At 36.6% G+C, this 18,260-nt stretch overlaps 1 protein-coding gene across 2 annotated transcripts in view; it reads right to left on the bottom strand.

Annotated features, from left to right (window-relative positions):
- DNAJC5B (DnaJ heat shock protein family (Hsp40) member C5 beta) overlaps positions 1 to 18,260 on the bottom strand; it is a 77,285-nt gene that overhangs the window by 3,498 nt on the left and 55,527 nt on the right. For both annotated transcript variants that reach the window (XM_010987309.3, XM_010987246.3), the window contains 2 exons: positions 13,255 to 13,468; positions 9,761 to 9,932 (listed from right to left, as the gene is read on the bottom strand). In XM_010987309.3, coding sequence (XP_010985611.1) covers positions 9,761 to 9,932; positions 13,255 to 13,468 — 386 coding nt within the window. The remainder of the gene's footprint in view (positions 1 to 9,760; positions 9,933 to 13,254; positions 13,469 to 18,260) is intronic.

The raw sequence follows: 18,260 nt of genomic DNA, 5'->3' as shown, positions 1-18,260 counted from the left end.
ATTAGTGCAACAATTTGGGAAACAACTTGGTGTTATCTCATAACTTGTAGATGCATACCTTTTGACTAAGATATTCCACTCTTATGTATATACCCAGAAAACTCTAGCACTCATTCACCAGGAGACATTCATAGTAAGAACATTCATAATAGTACTGTTTGTAATGGCAAAAAGTGGAAACTACCCAAATAGCCATTAGCAGTAGAATGGGTAAATAAATTATGGGATGTTCTCACACAAGAGTATTATACAACAGTGAAAATAAATGAAAGACAATCACAATACAAATGAATTCCAGAAATGTGATGCTGAGTTTAAAAAAGGAAGTTGAAGGATAATTGTTGAGTATAAGTCTATTCATTTAAAGCTCAAAAATGCAAAAGCAAGCATTACTAGGAATATAAATATATATAGTTATAATACTAAAAAGAATAGTGAGAAAATGATTATACACTACAGTAGTCAAGATGTGGGTGGAAACAACCAAAGTGTTCATCAACAGGTGAATAGATGAAGAAAATGTAGTGTATGTGTGCAATGAAATATTGTTCAGCCATAAAAAAGAAGGAAATCCTGCCATTTGTGACAACGTGGCTGGACTCTGAGTGCATTAGGCTAAGTGAAGTAAGTCAGACAAAGACAAATACTGTATTATCTCACTTATATATGAATCTGAAAAAACAAAAGCAAAAACAACTCACACTCATAGCAAAAGAGTTCAGATTTTTGGTTACCAGAGGCAGAGAGTGGGGGGACAAGGAATTGGATGAATGTGGTTAAAAGGTACAAACTTCCAGTTATAAGATAAATAAGTACTGGGGACATAATATACAATATGATGATTATAGATAACACTGCTGTATGGTATATTTAAAAGTTGCTAAAAGAGTAAATCCTGAAAGTTCTCATCACAAGGTAAAAAACATTTTTTCCTTTTTTTTTATATTTATATGAGATGATAGATGTTAACTAAACTTATTGTGGTGATCATTTCACAGTATATGTAAGTCAAGTCATTTTGCCGTACACTTTAAACTTACACAGTGCTTTATGTCAATTAAATATCTCAATAAAACTGAAAGAAAAGAAGGAAAATGATTACAAATGATTTAAGATAGAAATTACCTCTAAATTGGGAACAGCAAGCAAAGAACTTAAAGGTAATGGTAGTAGTCAAGTCATAGTATTTGTCTTTATTTAATAAAGAAAAACAATAACAGATAAAGTAGTTAAGTGAATTACCCCCAAACCTCAACCAGTAACCAAAACAGTTGGGGCTGACTCCAAAGCCCTTCTCTGTCTTAGTCACTAGCAGTGTACTGCTCCTGAGGTGGCTGGCATAAAAGGCTTTTAATCAACTTTCCCATTTCCCCACACTCTGTGAATACCGATGCTTTGATTAGTCCTGTGGTTCCCTCCACTCCCTGCCATGGTGAATTTGTAGGGAACAAAAAACCTCCTCCTTTTCTGAAGAAAGGGCACGTATTTTCTTTTTGTAGTCAAATCTTCGTGTACCCCTCTCCTCTACTTTATGTATTTTTAATTGAGGTAAGATTCATATAACATAAAATTAACCTTTTTAAAGTGAACAATTTATAAACAATGTACTAAATGTACAACTCACTACCTCAATCTGGTTGCAAAACATTTCCCCAAAAGGAGACCCAGTACCCACTGGGCAGTTTCTCCCTGTTCTTCCTTCCCCCTAAGGCCTGACAACCACCGATATGCTTTCTGCCTCTATGAATTTACCTGTTCTGGATATTTCATGGAAATGAAATCATACAGTATTTGTCCTTTTGTGTCTGGCTTCTTTCACTTAGCATAATGTTTCCAGGCTCCTCCACACTGTAGTATGTATCAGGACTTCATTCCTTTTATGGCTGAATAATATTTCACCTCTCCTCTTCCTTTTTGCACTTTTGCTCTGTTGAGAGGAACTCCTGGGTTTTCCTCAACTCCCTTGCCCCCCTGCCTAGTTAAATCCTACTGCTCTTGCTCTTGTCTAGCAAACCATCCAGGGTTCCAGCTGCTTTCCATCTACCATATTTCACTTTGACTGTATGAGTCCTTGTGTGAGTATATCCCAGTTTGGGGTTATTTGCAGATATGATCTATGTACAACTTCTGCCTCCTTCAATTTCTTAATAACACTATTCAGTAGAACAGCCTAATGTGTCTATACCTGCCTTGCCTGGCATCTAGAACACCATTTTCCATGTTATCCTCAGGATATTGGGAAATACTGTGCCAAATGCTGTGCTGCTATCAAGGTTCCTTCCTTCTGGAGGAATTTCCATAGTCTCCTACCCCTTAACTCCTCCTCATTCTTTGAGTTTTCAGCTTTAAATGTTTCTTCCTCTGGGAGGCTGTCCTCACCTACATCCAGGTCAGGCCTCCCTAGTGTTCCTAGCACCGACCTTGTGCTTCTCCTTTGGCAGACTTATACCTGAAAATTAACTAGCTCATTGTATGGTTATTTGTTTGATACTTGTCTTCCCATCTTCTCTGCCAGACTATAAGGTCCAAGACAGCAGGGACCATGTCTTTCTTTTCTCTAGCCCCTAGCATAGTCTCAGGAAAATATTAAGTGATCAATAAATGTTTGCTGTTAAAAGACTATCTTGATAAATCTTGTTCACTAAACCTTGGCAGGCAAAAATCAAAGAAACTTTGGGTCCATTTTGAGCTACTTTTGGGGTAGTATTCTGAGCTGTTCACTGGTCCTGCTCTCCTGGCCCAGGGTCTTGATGATGCTTACTTGATATTTTCATATAAAGCAGCAGCAAAGGGCTCTGGATTGATTTCAAGAATTGTTTTCCATTAATTATTTTTAGAAATCAGTTCCTTTTTATTTGAGGGGTTTGGGTAGGAAGAAGATTGAGTGGGGGTTGGTGAAAAGAGGAAGGATGAATTTAATCTCTTCCTTTGTGCCTTTTTTTTCTGGGCAGTAAAGTGTGATGAATGCTGAACAGCACATGTAATAAATGTCTCAATATCTTGGTTGAGAGCGAGTCTAATTACAAGCCATATGGCCTCTTCAGCTTAGTGGCTGTGAATTTATTTGGGTTTCATCCAGGTGAGTAGCAAGAAGAGTTAAGCAATCAACAGATTTTTCTATGCATTGAATTTCACATTTTTGGATCCAAGGTCAATGCTGTAAAATCTTCTCTCTTAGATACTTTATTCCCTCTCCTTCAAAAAAAATGGAGAAATCATGACTCCATAAGAAATTTTGAGGGTTTAACTGGGAGTTTTCAGTTCACTGCTTTCAGCTTTGAAAAAAGAAATTGAATTTATTTGTTGTATTTTTGGTTTGCTTTACCAGAGTGTTCAGAGATAACAGGTTCCCATTTATGCTCTTGCTTTTGAAACTTGTTTCTCTGTCTCCCTTACAAACACACACACACACACACACACACACACACACACACAGAGAATGGGGTTCTATCTCAAGATGGTCTCTAAAGCCCTGTTGGCTGGTAGAATTCTGACTTCATCGTGGCCTTCATCCAACAGAGGAGTATAGGGTCTAAATGAGCTTGTTTTAAATGTAACACTCAAGATTTCACAAAGTGGAACTTCTAATTTGTGAACATTTGAAAGGAAGTGTATCCATTATCTTTACCTTTCAATTTTCAAATTTTCCAAGACAAAACAATGGGATGGGCTCTCCTCCCAAGACACTGCTTCTCTTCTGTTTGCTCCTGATTGATTCGTAAGAGTAACAGAATTCCCCTGTGTTCCTAGAATCCTTCTGGAATTATATTTTTATTTTGAGAATGAGATGGGAATCAGTTCATAAGTTCTAAAGTTGCCAGCGAATATTGAAGATACAAGTGTTTTGAACTTCCCCCCTTTATTTATTAAGGATAGAAGCTTGATCATACTCTTTCACATAGTTGAAAGAGACAAAGTAATCCAAGCAAATCTCTCCTCTCTACTAGCAAATCCCACCCTGTACCACTGCTTGTAAACAGAGACTGGGACCCTGTTACTGCATCAAAAGGAATCTTAGGCTTAGCTAGTGTCAAGGAGTAGGCAAGTTTGAAATATGCACTTAATAAAAAATATCCAGGAAAAGTCATAAGCTTTAGATAGAAAACTAGGATTATTAAATTATCTAAAGTCGGGTGAAAAACATTTCTATTGTTCTTTATGTCAAAGAAAATGGTTTGATATTTCAAATTTGGATTTTCATGTATTAAGAAATATCTACAGTGTCCCACAACATGTCCTTAAAAGTGAAATTTGAGATGTTTTGTCACTGAGTTCAAATCAGAAATCTTTCTCTAATTAGCTCTTGTTCTTTCTCTTCTTTTTCAGTCTACATTTTCAGTATAAGGAGAAAATAAAGTATTGAGTAGCTGTAACTTTTATTCCACAGAGAAGATCATCTCATATTAGTTTTGTTATACTTTGTATCTTGGCATTTCTGGAAAGTCAGAGAGAATAATATAAAAAAGAAATGCTAACCATAATTCTTTAAAAATCAATACTCATATATTAAAAGCTAAATTTCCAACTGTAATCTTTATATACAGGCCAACTCTCTAAGCACAGTATAATTTGTAGCATAGCATTTAGGTGGGTAATTAATATAAAACCCTTGCTTCAGCCACTCCTCCCCACCCCACTCTGTCGTTTCAGTTAGCTTCCCTCGTCACTAAAAGCAGAGTATTATTCTGTAGAAGCATTTTGTCCTATTCCTTAGCAGTAAATATCAAGTTTTAAATCCAGATTTATAGCTCATACAAAGAAATATTGTAACTGTACTGACTACTTAAAATGCACAATCCAGTGCAATATGAAAATGTGCTAAAACTTATTAATAAGCTAAGAATTTCAGGATGGCAACAGCAGAGCAAGAAAGTGAGTCTTGGGAATCCTACCCAGTGCAATAAGGCAAGATCAAGAAATAAAATGCATACAGATTGGAATGGAAGAAATAAGACTGTCTTTACATGCAGATGACATGATTGTCTCTCACATACAAATTAATATGTGAGCTTAACGAGAACACAGGATACAAAGTCAACATACAAAAATAATCATAAATACTTTCAATGAATAACTGGAAACCAAAATTAAAACCCAATGCCATTTACAGTAGCTCCCCTCAAAGTGATATACTTAGGTATCTTTCTAACAAAACATGTACCATCTCTGTATACCAGAAAGTACAAAATTCTCATAAAGGAAATCAAATGAGACCTAAGTAAGTGGAGATATATATACCATGTTGGTGAATTGGAAGATTCAAAATGGCAATGATATCAATTCTTCCCAAACTTATCTACAGACTTAATGCCATTCCAATGTTAAAAATCAGCAGTATTTTTCTATAGATTCAGACAACCTTATACTAAAATTTAGATAGAAAGGCAAAGAAACTAGAATAGCCAAAATAATTTTGAAAAAGAGTAAATTTGGAGAAATCACATTAGCTGACCAAGTCTTACTTAAAAGCTATGGTAAGCAAGACATTGTGTTATTGGTGAAGGGATAGGCACATAGATCAATAAAATAAAATAGAGTCCATAAATAGACCAGTAGAAATATGGCCAGTTGATTTTTTGACAAAGGTGCTAAGACATTTCAATGGAAAAAGGATCGATCTTTGCAACAAATGGTGTTGGAACAATTAAACTCTATATGAAAAAAAAGAAAAAAAGAAAGTCTCAACCAAAATCTTACTACATCTTATACAAAAATGAGTATAGATCTAAGTGTTAAATATAAAACTATAAAACTTTTAGAAAACATTGGAGAAAATCTTCCTGATACAGGATTAGGCTAAGAGTTCTTTAATTTGATATCAAAGGCACAATCCATTAAAAAAAATTGATAAATTTTGCATCAAAAATTTTACTCTGCAAAGAAGCAACAAAAAATAATATGTAGATATGATAACATTTTTGTAAAATAAAACCCCATACATATTTATACAAAAATTTTAAAAATGCTGTTATTTTTGGAGAGATGGTGCCAGTAGATTGATATATCTTACTTTTGAATCTATACCCTCCTTTGGTGGTTGAATTTTTATGAGTATCTCTTATTTTCATACAAATTCCCAAACCTCCTACCATTGGCAGCTTTCAAATGAAATTGGTCAGCAGTCTGCTGGAAAAGATGTAGGGAGGTGAGAGTTGACTCCTTGGATTCCTTCCTACTTTAAAATCCTAAGGATTTTATGATTAGACCCAACATAAGATAATTAAAAATCCCCTAAATGAGAAAATCTTTGCCGTATTTTATTCACTTTCATAATCACTGAAATAAAATACTCAAAGCCCCAGTGTCTTATCAGTGCCTTCTAGTGGGCTCAAATCTTAATGTATGCTGTTTATCATTTGTCATGAGTACTGTGGTATTTGAGTGACTAGTAGCCCCTTTCAAATGTGTTTTCTTAAACAACTTTGAGTACTCTTTTGTAGAACAGAAGAGACCACAGTCCATTAATCGGATCACAGTTCAGAAAGCAGTATTCACCTGGAATCTGCTTTTTCACCTTTACCAAGCCTTGACTTGCATTAATTTTACCTGTAGACTACATTGTCTCTGAATTAGTGTAGTAAAAATTTGAAACTAACTAATGCACCTAACTACAAGTAAGGCATAAATTCTCAGAACGAAATGTTAGACTGAAGTGCAGTGGTGGAATTACTGCACAGATGATGAAATTTAAGCTTCAAGTGTCTTTACCCGCATAGCTCTTTCTAAGGACCTGTTGTGTTTACAGCTTTGTAGAGTTGCAAAAGATATTTTAACCACAACCAAACACTGTATCTGTCCACTTTGACTTTTCCTCCATCATGCTTTTCTTCTTGATGAGTGTTTACAGAGGAGCTAGGGACATTTTGAGGATTCTGTAAAGGAAAACAGAGCTGGGGACAGGTTTCGTTCGCATTTAGTGGAGTATGTTTTTGTGGTTTGCAGCAACTCTGTCTATAATTACTGCTAGCCATACTGGCATAGGAATAGCTTTAGAGATAACTCCTATAGCTCACTATCCCAATTTAGTTGCTTAGGGGACATGAAGATCCACGCCAGACATGGTGTCACACATTATGAATGAGTCCAGTGGGCTCTGATCCTGGAAGTATTGGGTGATGGAGAGGCAACATGGTTTGAAATGTGCAGTCAAAAAGTGGTCTGTGGAAAAATTCTTCCAAATTTTACATCTTATATATGAAATAAACTAGATAGGAGTTTTTGTAAATTTGACAATAATCCCTAAAAATTTAGACAACATTGTCAATAATGAGTTGTAAAACTGAAACATTTCTAATCTGCCAATAATAAAAAACAAATTTTTATCAACCATTCTAGAGAAAAGACAATTATATTTCTATTCTTCCTAGAGAAAATGATTTTATGAAATTATTATTAAATGGAAAGTCAATCAAAGAATATGCATCCAGAAAGTATAGGGGGAAACTATTATAGACGTATGCCAGGCAGTTAATTAAATTATTGCTGTTTTTCTAGATTTTGTGATATTTAAGATATTTGTCAGTTTTTAAGCTTTGCAATCTTTTGTGATTTCTATTTTCATTCTGAATATTCACTTTCAGATCTAATTCTGTATTTGTAATTTTATATTCTTTTTCTTAAAAAGGACTGCCCAAATTGTATAAATTTCAGGCCCTACAAAACCTGGATTAACTCTACATAGATGCTTTTAAATATTTAGAAATAGAATAAAGCTTTTCCTTTTGGTTAAGACTAATAGTAACACAGTCAAATGGGATCATGATTTCCTTAGTCTGGAATTTGACCTCTGTAATGAAATTGGTATCTCTAGGGTGTCAGAACTGAGAACAGTGAGAGGCACATAGATTTATCACCAGCCACTCTACAGGAAGGAAACCTGGGTAGAATTTGGCAATGAGTATGAATTTGTTCCAGATAAGAAATTTTCTGCAAAGAAGGTCTACTGAAATGACCTGGGGAGCTTTTATCTAATTTAAAAAAGAAAGACTTTGAGGCTTTTCAGAGAAGTGTGAAACACTGGGTTTGGGATATCTAGGTTCAATTCACCTAGTTTTGGTTTCCACACTACAATGGATATTTAAGATAATGTTGACACAGTGGATGACCATGACTCTCATCTCATTGTGCTTTGTATCTTCTGTCAGTGACTGAACTGGATTGATGGTTGTTCTGGGAGATCCTGTGAACAATGGGGCCAGCTGACACAATCTAATAAGAGTTTGTCTCCCTCACAGAACAGATGGGATTAATGCACTGGGCTCGTCATTCTTACGCAAGTTATGCCAGGGTCACTGGCTCTTTCCTGAAGAGGAGTTTACACATATGTATCTTTGTTTAACCCATTAACATGTAATATAGCTTCCTTATTACTCTTTTTGATTTGTATGCCCTTGTTAAAAGATTTGTCCTTTTATATCCCAAATAAAGCAAAAGAAAGTTGCAATTGTATTTCACCATAGGCCCACAATTTGGCTCCAGGGGCAGTGATAAAAAATGATAGGGGCAAACCCCCTGTTTGCCAGATTGACCAGCCAGTGGGTCCCCAAAGGAAGGGGTCACAGGTTGCAGGAAAATCCCTTCTGTCCTCTCTGATCTTCCAATTCTAGAAGGGTCTGAGACTAAGTGTGATTTACATGGTTGAAGACTCCTTCCTTTAAGCTGGAGTCACGGTGGGTAATAACTGGATGTTACTTAGCATCACATTTGATAGGGAATAAAAACTATGTGGGAGCCTTAAAAAGTCTTTGCTCTGTCTGATGTCATGTAATTTCTGTTTCATTGTGATCAAAGGATTCAGAGTATAGTCCATAGAAGTGCGCCATGCCGAATTTCAGCAGTTCTGACAACTGTGGGTCACTGAATTATCAAGTAATTTTTATTTGGCTGTCCAGTCTTCTTTGTGACTTAGTGATAAAGTCTATTATCTGGAATAATGATGCATTCTGCAGGAGAAAATGACAGGAGGATTATGGCTGCAAGACAGAGAGGATGATGGCAGGTTTCACTCGTTTGTTTAATCAAAGGCATTTCCCAGAGAATTTGAAGTGTTCCTGGTGATGTGAATTCTGTGAGATTTTATCTTTACATTTTTTTCTTTATCATTTTTGGGTAGAATGAACTTGAAGAATTAAGTAATATACATGACCAGGCATAGACAAACATGTGGATGTGGTTTAGCAAAGCAAAGAGTCCCATTTATATAGGACAATATTCTTGATGCTGGTTTGAGGCTAGCTCTGAATGTGTGGATTTGGTAGGAAGCTGCATTTCCAGGTTAAAAAGACTAACCTCTCCCAGTTTTACCCAAAATTCATTATCAAGTAGTCAAAAAGAAGAAAAGTCAAGGGTTGTTGATTTTTCTTGATTTCCATTTCCTTCTATGTGAATAGAGATCCTAAAGTAACAGGGTGAAATGCTTTGCCTGGGAGAAAATTTCTACCTTGGTTCCCCTACTCCTGGGCACTCCCACCCAAACCTCTCTGAACCCAGAGCTTACTCTCTTGTAATAAGACTTTGAATTGTACTGGCTTGGCTTTGCTATCAGCGTATTTCATGACTTCTTTCTAACTAGTGTGACGTTCTGCTTTCCTCTGCAGCTAGTAAAGGTAACTGTCCTTTCATCTTCTCCAAGAGAGATACCAAAGGTGAAAGTCTGTGGTTGTTGTATGTCTCTCACTTTAGTGATAGCCATCACCATGGGACCTGTGCTTGTCCAGGCCTATGAAGGGACACCCACTACTCTACTCTCATCTTACTCCACCTTTTTCCATGTCGGTTTTGATCTGCTCCTCAAGATCCTCTGGAGACACATAGAAGTCCTCTTCTGGCATTGCTGATTTAGGCTGGCATCGTCCACAGCAGCAGTTGCAACAGCAGCACAGACAGCAGCAAAAATAGCAGCCGGTCAAGAGGCCAATGATGACAAACAGAGTCTAGGGGAGACAGAGGCAAAGCGAAACAGAGGTGAGGTGTAGCGGGGTGCAGGAGATCCCAGAAGTCAAGTATGTACCCATGGACCTCCAGAGACCTGAGGACACCACAGTTCACCTCACAGATCACACATTCACCCTCATCCTTATTCCATGAAGGACTATCTTTTTAGTTTCCCTGGAGACAAATTCCTCATAAAGTTTTGCCTAAAAAAGTTAAGCCAGGAGCAAGTGACTTGCAGTCAAAGTAATGAAGTATGACATTTTCTTCTTTATCCTTAAGCCATGGCGATCATTACTAAGAGTAGAGCAAACGAAAACAACAAACAAAGAGACAAACATAACCTGTACAGGTCAAATGAGCTAACCAAGAGCACTGAATCATTCTCACCAGAGAAGCTGTTGAGAGCTCCTCCTACCACCCCACATTTCTCTTAGTCACCAAGTCCTGCAGTCTCTCTCCTCAAGATCCCTTGCTCTGTCTGCCTCGTCTCTATCCTGATTGGGCTTTAAAGCAGATCCCCTCATCTCTGCTCTGGACACTTCAGTGGCGTCCTGTTTCCCTGCCTTCCACTCCATGTTTGAAATTATCCCAAAGAGCCTCTCTCTGACGTCTTTCCTGATCCCTGCCTTCCCAGGACAATTACTGTCTCCTTTGTTCCCCAGCTATACTCCATACAGATGTCCACCATTATCTTCTTTTGTTGACACTTTACGACATTGGTCAGTTTATAATTCTGTCTCTATTAGACTCTCAGCCTCTTGACACTAGAATTATACGTTAGTCATCCTTCTCTCCCTCCTTTACTTACGAATGTAGTACCTGGCACACGGTGGACACTTAATAAGCACCTACTGAATTAATTAATGTATAAAGTGGTTAGTAATAAACAAATGATGTGCTCCTCTTAGTGAACAGCACTAGGATTTCCCCACAGGCATGTATAACGTCTGCTCATGAAGTTTGCCGTAGCTAAAGATTAAAAGAAACTTTCCCAACCCTATCTGAAGTGAAAACAAGCTCATTTTTGTTAATTGAGAAAAATAAGTTTATGATTTCATTAAAAATCTGTTATTTGAAATAGAAAGGAAGTGATTTATGCATCTTTGAATCATAATGCAGATTTTATCTAATAGAGGGAGCAAAGAGGATAAAGATTAGTGTGTGTGAATGCAGTTCTTCATTCTTAAGATAGAAATCTTCAAACTTGAGGTAGAGATCTTCATCACTGATGAACCTTACTTGCCCCATCTCCACTTCCTAGCCCAGGATTCCATCTATCTGACTGTAGCCTCAGTTCTAGGGTGCAGTCTGTGGGTGGCGTGGAGTGAGGCAGATTTAGTCACACCCTCACACCTAGACTCTTTTTGCTAGGGATTCTGTATATTTTCATAGATCCATAAGTTTCTTAAATTATTCTGAAAACTGCAAAAAGCCTTCCTCCTCACCGACTGCCTCCAAGACCCTCCTGTGCTGCATTCCTGAGCTGTTGCCCCAACAAGCTTCTCCTTTCTTTACCTACTTTTTTTTTTGCTACTCCATTCCCATATTTTTTCTCTTCTCTGAAAATTTCCTTTAATTCATATACTATTTTGTTTTCAATTATTCCACCTATAGACTGTCTATTACAGAAATAACCTTTCCTTACCCTTGTAGTGCTTAGCGCAGTACAAGGCACAAGTAGGTGTCTATTATTTTTAAACCATATAGTTTTGAATTGGTACACTAATTCATATATGCAATGCATGCTTAATACATGATCACTATGTGCCAGGCCACTCTGATGGGCACTGTGCAATTAGGCTTTGGCATAAGCAGAAAGGGAAGGTAGATTTTTTTGTAGCCTTATTTTTAAAGACCCACATCAAGAATTATTTTATATATCTCTTACACTACTGAATAGCTTCTGCTTGTCTATATTAATCTTGATCAATTTTGTCAACTTCCTGGGCAAGGAAACCTATTCTCATTTTTATGCAGGTATATCCCAACATGCAAGCAGGTGCTAATGTGTAAATTATCTAGAACTCCAGATCTACTTTCCCATAGAAATAGTTTCATACCTGGAGATTAGGTTCCCAAGCAAGCCCACAAAAACTCATATTGTTATATGAATATGAACATTCAATCCATCATCATAAATGACATTGGCAGTATGTACACTTTCATTCCAAGTTCCAAATCCTCTTGGCAGAACTTGTCTCTCTCCCAAGTCTTCAACAGTAAAGAAAGGGAGTTTTAGTGGGAATCCCAGTTATCCTCAAGAAAAGGAATTCTAAGGACTGCAGAAGGCAAACAGGATTTTGGTGGCAGACTCTCCATGCTTATGTACAAAACATATTCTCTCTTCTCCTGCATACATAAAACTCATCAATTTAGCAAGATTTATTTTAATGGAAGAAAATAGCAGTCAGGGTACTACTGGACATGACACCTGTCTCCTTAGATATCTGCAGTTTTTTAAAGTATTAATTACAATACCTGTGAATGTGAATTCATATGATTTCACAAAATGTGCGAACCATGAACTTATCACATGTATGTGAACTGTCCAAAAAATATGCTGATAGGCTGTATGTATGATTCATATGTAAATATACTTTTATCAGAAGATAAGGATATTAAAACTCATAAACAAATATAAACTATCACCAAACATATACTAGGAATTCCTAGGAAACTACACAAAATTTACTGTCAAAAGTCAATTCTGATTGCACTAAGTCCTTAAAAATGTTGCCCTTTTTTGACCATATATCTTTTTTCTCCATCTTCCTCTTTCTCTCCAACTCAGTTTCCTCCACTACTTACTTAATTCTTACCTTTCCCCTCTCATTTCCTTCTCCACTACTTCACAGCTGGCTCCATGTGAACCTATGACATAATTACCACACATTCTCCTGAGAATTGTGTTTGCTGATGTAGCCTATGCTATAGATAGGAGAAAGTACACGGCTAAAATTGTCCTATAATAATTTTAAACAGTTGTCACACTAATAAGTTATTTTTGGTTTTCAGCAATGAGTCAGTTCTTAATTAGTCATGGGTGTAGAGAGGGCAGTCAGAATTAACCTGAAGCTTCAAATTCAAATTTAATTAATGTCTAGAAGTATTTTAAGTCATGCTGTGTTTTATAATTATTTGATGAGCTAAAGCAAAAATGATCCTTAAGTCGCCTTTGGTCAAAGCGATATCTCTTTTTATTTACAAGTGTTTAGTAATATAGTAAGGTTAGCCTTTCTTTGAGATAGAATCTAAAAGAGTGAATAATACCATGATCTTCCAGGAAATTGTTTTCAAGGGAAAAAAATAACTTCAGTTCACCTTTGCCCACCAGCTTGACAGCATGAAGTAGGTATTAACATTTTCATCTCCAAATTGCTCGGCCACGTAGAGTCCTAGTGATCCGTATTTGTCGTATATGTTTCTCTTTGACATGTCTGTAAGTATTGTGTGGGCGTTGTTGATTTCTTTAAACTTTTCAGCGGCCCCTGGATCATCTGGATTCTTGTCTGGATGGTGTTTCAAGGCCAATTTTCTTTTAAAATTAAAAAAGTAAGGAAAAGTGTTATTTGATAAGAATTACAATGACATTTTAGAAGGGCATTATTCATTTGTACATCCTTTATACATTCATTTGAACATCCATTAAACTAGTTTCACGATTATGTTGATTTAACTAAGCAACTTTTCATTAAATGCTGTCTCTTGTTTCTAATGTGTAGACATAATAGTATTGCTTCTCCCCTCGCATCCTCAGAGGAATTCTCAATAGCTGCATTTGCTTTTGGCAAATATGGGAAGTTTATTTTCACATGGAAGCTCATCAGTAGCCCACCTCAACATCCAGAGGCCTTTAAGAGTTCTAGCAACAGGACCAGTTTACACCAAAATTCCATTTAGAAGTGGAAGAATTTTCCACAGTTAACACAACTTCACAGCACATATTCTAATAATTAAACTCAACTGTCAAAAAAAAAAAAAGGATCTCTGATTTATACACCCTTGAATCAACATTATGACCCTTTCACAAATCCTAACTCCCTTTTGTTTTTATGAACAAATATTGTGACTTACCTTGTATTCAAATGTGCGTTTGACCTCTTTGCAAATAGGTCTTCATACTCCAAATAATCTGTAGAAATTTACTTGTGAGTGTAAGGCCCTCTCTCCTCTGTGGATCATAAAGCAATTCCAGAAGGATATGAGTGTGTGTTGTGTTGTAGTGTGTGTGTATGGCAGGGAGTGGTGATTTTTGAGTATTCTTTATTCTTCATTTATAATCAGGTATTTAAAAAACTATGAAGTGGATGTAAGAACTGAGCTATGAAGTCAGACTCTGGCTAGAGATTTTCCCTCACTTCCCTCTACAGACAGATTTAAATTGATTAAAGCCATGTTCAAAATTGAGTCTGTAGTATTTTTATCTCTACAAAGTCAATTAATTTTATGACTCTTTGCTGGAAATTCCACATGACTTATTCTCCTTGCATGCCCATTATAGGTATATGTAGGAATATACCTTAAAGTTTGTTTATTTCATCAGTTTAGGGTTAAATAAAATCATTCCATTTTAATGCATTAATAAAAGTCTGTAAGTAAAGCAGAAAATGTATGTCTTATAAACCAATCTATACAATAAACTGAAAAATATCACACCTATTTTAGGAATTACAGTATTGCTGGTTAGGAAGTACGTGAATAATTTAGTAGCTTAGCATCAGGATGCTTAAAAAGTACGAAACTATTTAAAAGTATACATCATGGTATATAATCCATTCCAATTCTGAACTCAGAATAAACAAAAAGACTAAAACAATGACAGTTCATTTGAAATTTGTTTAACCAAAACATTTTTCATCCTTTTGAGAGATGTTTAGGGTATCTATAAATTCTTATTGGAGACATGCTTTTTACATGCAGAATTTATGATGAAATCCTGTGCTAGTAGCACAAAATGCCTATTTTGTTATTTTTTAAATTTATAATGTCTACTACGTGCCAGCACTATTGTAAGCATCTTATAAATATTAATGCATTAATCTTCACCCCAATTCTGTGAAATTGGCATTACAATAATCCCATTTTACAGATGAGGAAATTTAGCCACCAAGAGGTTAAGTAACTTGCCCAACATCACATAGCTAATAATTAGAGCCAGGCTTTGAACATAAGCAGTCGGATCCTGAGCACTATGCTGCCTTGCATATATTTTTAATTTAAAAATGTAAGGCACACAGACTATTAATATGACACTGTAAAGACTTTGGCTTTTGGTCTGGGTGATGCAGAAAGCCACTGGGGTGTTTTGAGAAGAAAGTGGTATGATCTGATTTTAGTTTTGGAAGGATCACTCAGTCTTGGAGAGGACAAAGGCAGAAGCAGGAGACTCTTTTAGGGGAAGTTCATGGTGGTTTGGCCCAATGTGGTGATGGATGGTTAGAGAGAAGTGGTTCGATTCTGGATATACTTTGAGGGCTAACTGATGGATTAAATGTGTGATGTGAAAGAAAAAGAGGTATCAGGGATGGCAGCAACGTTTTGGCCTGAGCAACTGAAAGTTTGGAGTTACAATTTAATGAATTGGCAAGAGTTTTGTTTTTGTTTTTGTTTTTGTTTGATAGAAGGGAATGGTTTGCTAGGATTCAGAGTCCTATTTTGGACACCTTTGAGGTTCCTTTTAGACTTCCAAGTTTGATGGAGGTAGAGAGATGTATGAGTCTGGAGTTCAAACGAAAATTACCCTGGGAGATGTACAATTGGGAGTTCTCAGCAGATAGATGGTATTCAGAGCCATAGAACTGGAAAAGATTCCCAGGAGAGTGGGTCCCAGATAAGTCCAAGGACTGAGCTTTGGGAAGGAAGAACTTTGTAGTTGGTGAAGAAGATGTAGGAGTTGATGTAGGAGATGAAGAAAGAAAGAGCAATGATGCAGAAGGGAAAATTTGGAGAATATGGGGTCTTGGGATCCAAGTGAACAAAATCCAAGTGTGGTCACCTGTGTTGAATGCTGTTGACAGTTCATGTACTATGAGGACTAAGATGTAATCATTGGGTTTAGTTATATAGAAATCTTTGGTGACCTTGACACATGCACAAACAGACACACACATATAACATATACATGTGTACATGCACATACACACCTAGACAATTGTATATATGTCTTTATATTGGGAAAAATAAGTAGAGATAAGGAAGAAAATGGAAAGTTATAACCACAACTAACTAGGATTATAGCTACACCATTGGCATTATAGGTAATTCTTTGTTTTATCTTATTTTTAGAAATATCTATATATTTATATATATAGATATAAACTTGTGTAGTTTCCTTCCCTAAGCATTTTTAAGCTCCAGTCACAAAACTTGGGCTCTTTCAATAGCTGAAATTTAGAGTTTGTTCCCTTAAGGGACCCACTACCAAATTAGAGGGGGGAGGAAAGAAGTTTTCTAACTTTAATAATACAACAATCATCATCAAAAAGCCTCAGGTGGACTCTTTAAGCACATTAATTTTAATGACTCAGTATTCCTGGAATTCCTTTGCACCTTGGAATATAATTGCAGCATTTCCCCCTACCAGTTCCAGAGATCATGTCTAAGCCAAACCAAATACAAGGCTGTTACTTCTGCCCTGAAAGAAAAAAAAAAAACCTGGAAAATGCCTCTTTACATATGTTTCTTTATGTCTAGGGTTCAGTTGTAGACTGGTACACACTGCACAAGGCTTAGCCAGAAGAACCTGTCATATTTTAAGTTGCTTGGATCTTTGTCAGCTCACAAGGTAGATGCACTCAACCATTTATCATATTCCTCTAACAATGGAGTTGGCAAATTCAGAGGGCTGGAGCACCTCCATTTGTAACACATCCAATTCCTGGTCATCAGCAGCATTTTGATTCCTCTTGGCAGATAGTCTTGGCTCTGAGGAATCCTCAGGAAATATGGCTAGCAGAGGCAGCTGCCAAAGTTATACACTTGCTCAAGGAGGTAGTTGATTGATGACCTACCCCCTTGGATATTGTCTATACAGCAAGAAAACTCATATGAAATTTAGGATGAAAGGAGATGCTTGGAGTTCATTTAAATATGACATTGCCTATTCATTTTAATCATCTTTCTTATAATTTCTCATTTTATACTTAAAAGTGATATTCAATCAGAATATGAACCTTTAACTCTAAATCTCTCTATACTTTTAGTCACTGTTAATCTGGCATGGCTATAACTAATACTAGAATTCGCTTCAAGACCTCTAATTCTCCAGTTTCCACTTCAAAATCCAATAACAGATGTCAACTGAAATGCATAGAGAATTCAGTGAATGGCAGATAAGATAAACATGAATTTATAGTTGTAATTACCAAAGGCTCCTAAGATCTACCTATTTTGAAGCAGTAGAATAATTCTAAGAATTGTAATGCTCAGTTCTCTTCCTCACACCATTTAACACTCAGGTGAGATCTACCTACACTTCCTGCTAGTCTGTGAGTCATCCCTAAGACCTGATTCTGACCATGTTGTCCCCGCTTTAGGCCAAATCTGTCTATCTCTATGGGGTTGGAATGTCAGAGAAGACCTTCTCATTTGGAAAGGCTGGCCCCTGAACCTCAGGGAACTAAGTTCCACCATGGCATAGCTGTGTCTGCAGCTGCCTTTCCCCTCTCAGCATATTTTCAGCTGCTTTCTCCAATTACCTTCTGTTGCTTCCCATTTCAAAGATTTCCCCATTGCTCTGTGACTTGCTCTTCCCATGTCCCAGAAGAAAGTCACCTGCTGCCTAAGGTGAAATCTTGTATTTTATCTTCTTGATCATAGATATTTTAATGTCTGTATGTGATAATTCTGATACTTGAGTTTTCCACAGTTTTGTTGCTGTTGTCTCACTCCTGCTGATTCTTGTTCATATTGCCTTGACTTGTGTGCTTGATTATCTTTGTGTGCCAGATATTTAAAACTTCTAGAGAATAACTGGAGGACTGAGACGATGTTACACCAGAGAGAATTTGTATTTCCTACTTTCAGGTATCTGGAGGCACTTATACAACTGGGATCATCTTAATCCAATATTAGAAACTCAGATTCCATTTTTCTCAGTCATCCAGATGACTCAAAGTTCAGTTACAGTCCACATAAGATTGGTATTTCCATTCTCTATTTCTGTGTAGCAGACTACAGTAAAATTTAGTAGCTTAAAACAGTAAGCACTTAAGCACTTATTTCTTAAGTGTTGTCGAAACTAGATTGCCAAAGTAAAAGCTGCTAGGTCTTCTTAAGATTTAGGTAAATCATCACTTCTGCCACGTTCTTTTAGTTAAGTTAGGTCA

The sequence above is a fragment of the Camelus dromedarius genome, chromosome 30 (genome assembly GCF_036321535.1).
Source record: "Camelus dromedarius isolate mCamDro1 chromosome 30, mCamDro1.pat, whole genome shotgun sequence".
NCBI classification, from domain to species: domain Eukaryota; kingdom Metazoa; phylum Chordata; class Mammalia; order Artiodactyla; family Camelidae; genus Camelus; species Camelus dromedarius.
Note: the sequence above shows the minus strand (reverse complement) of the source record. Positions and strands in the feature narration are given on the sequence as shown.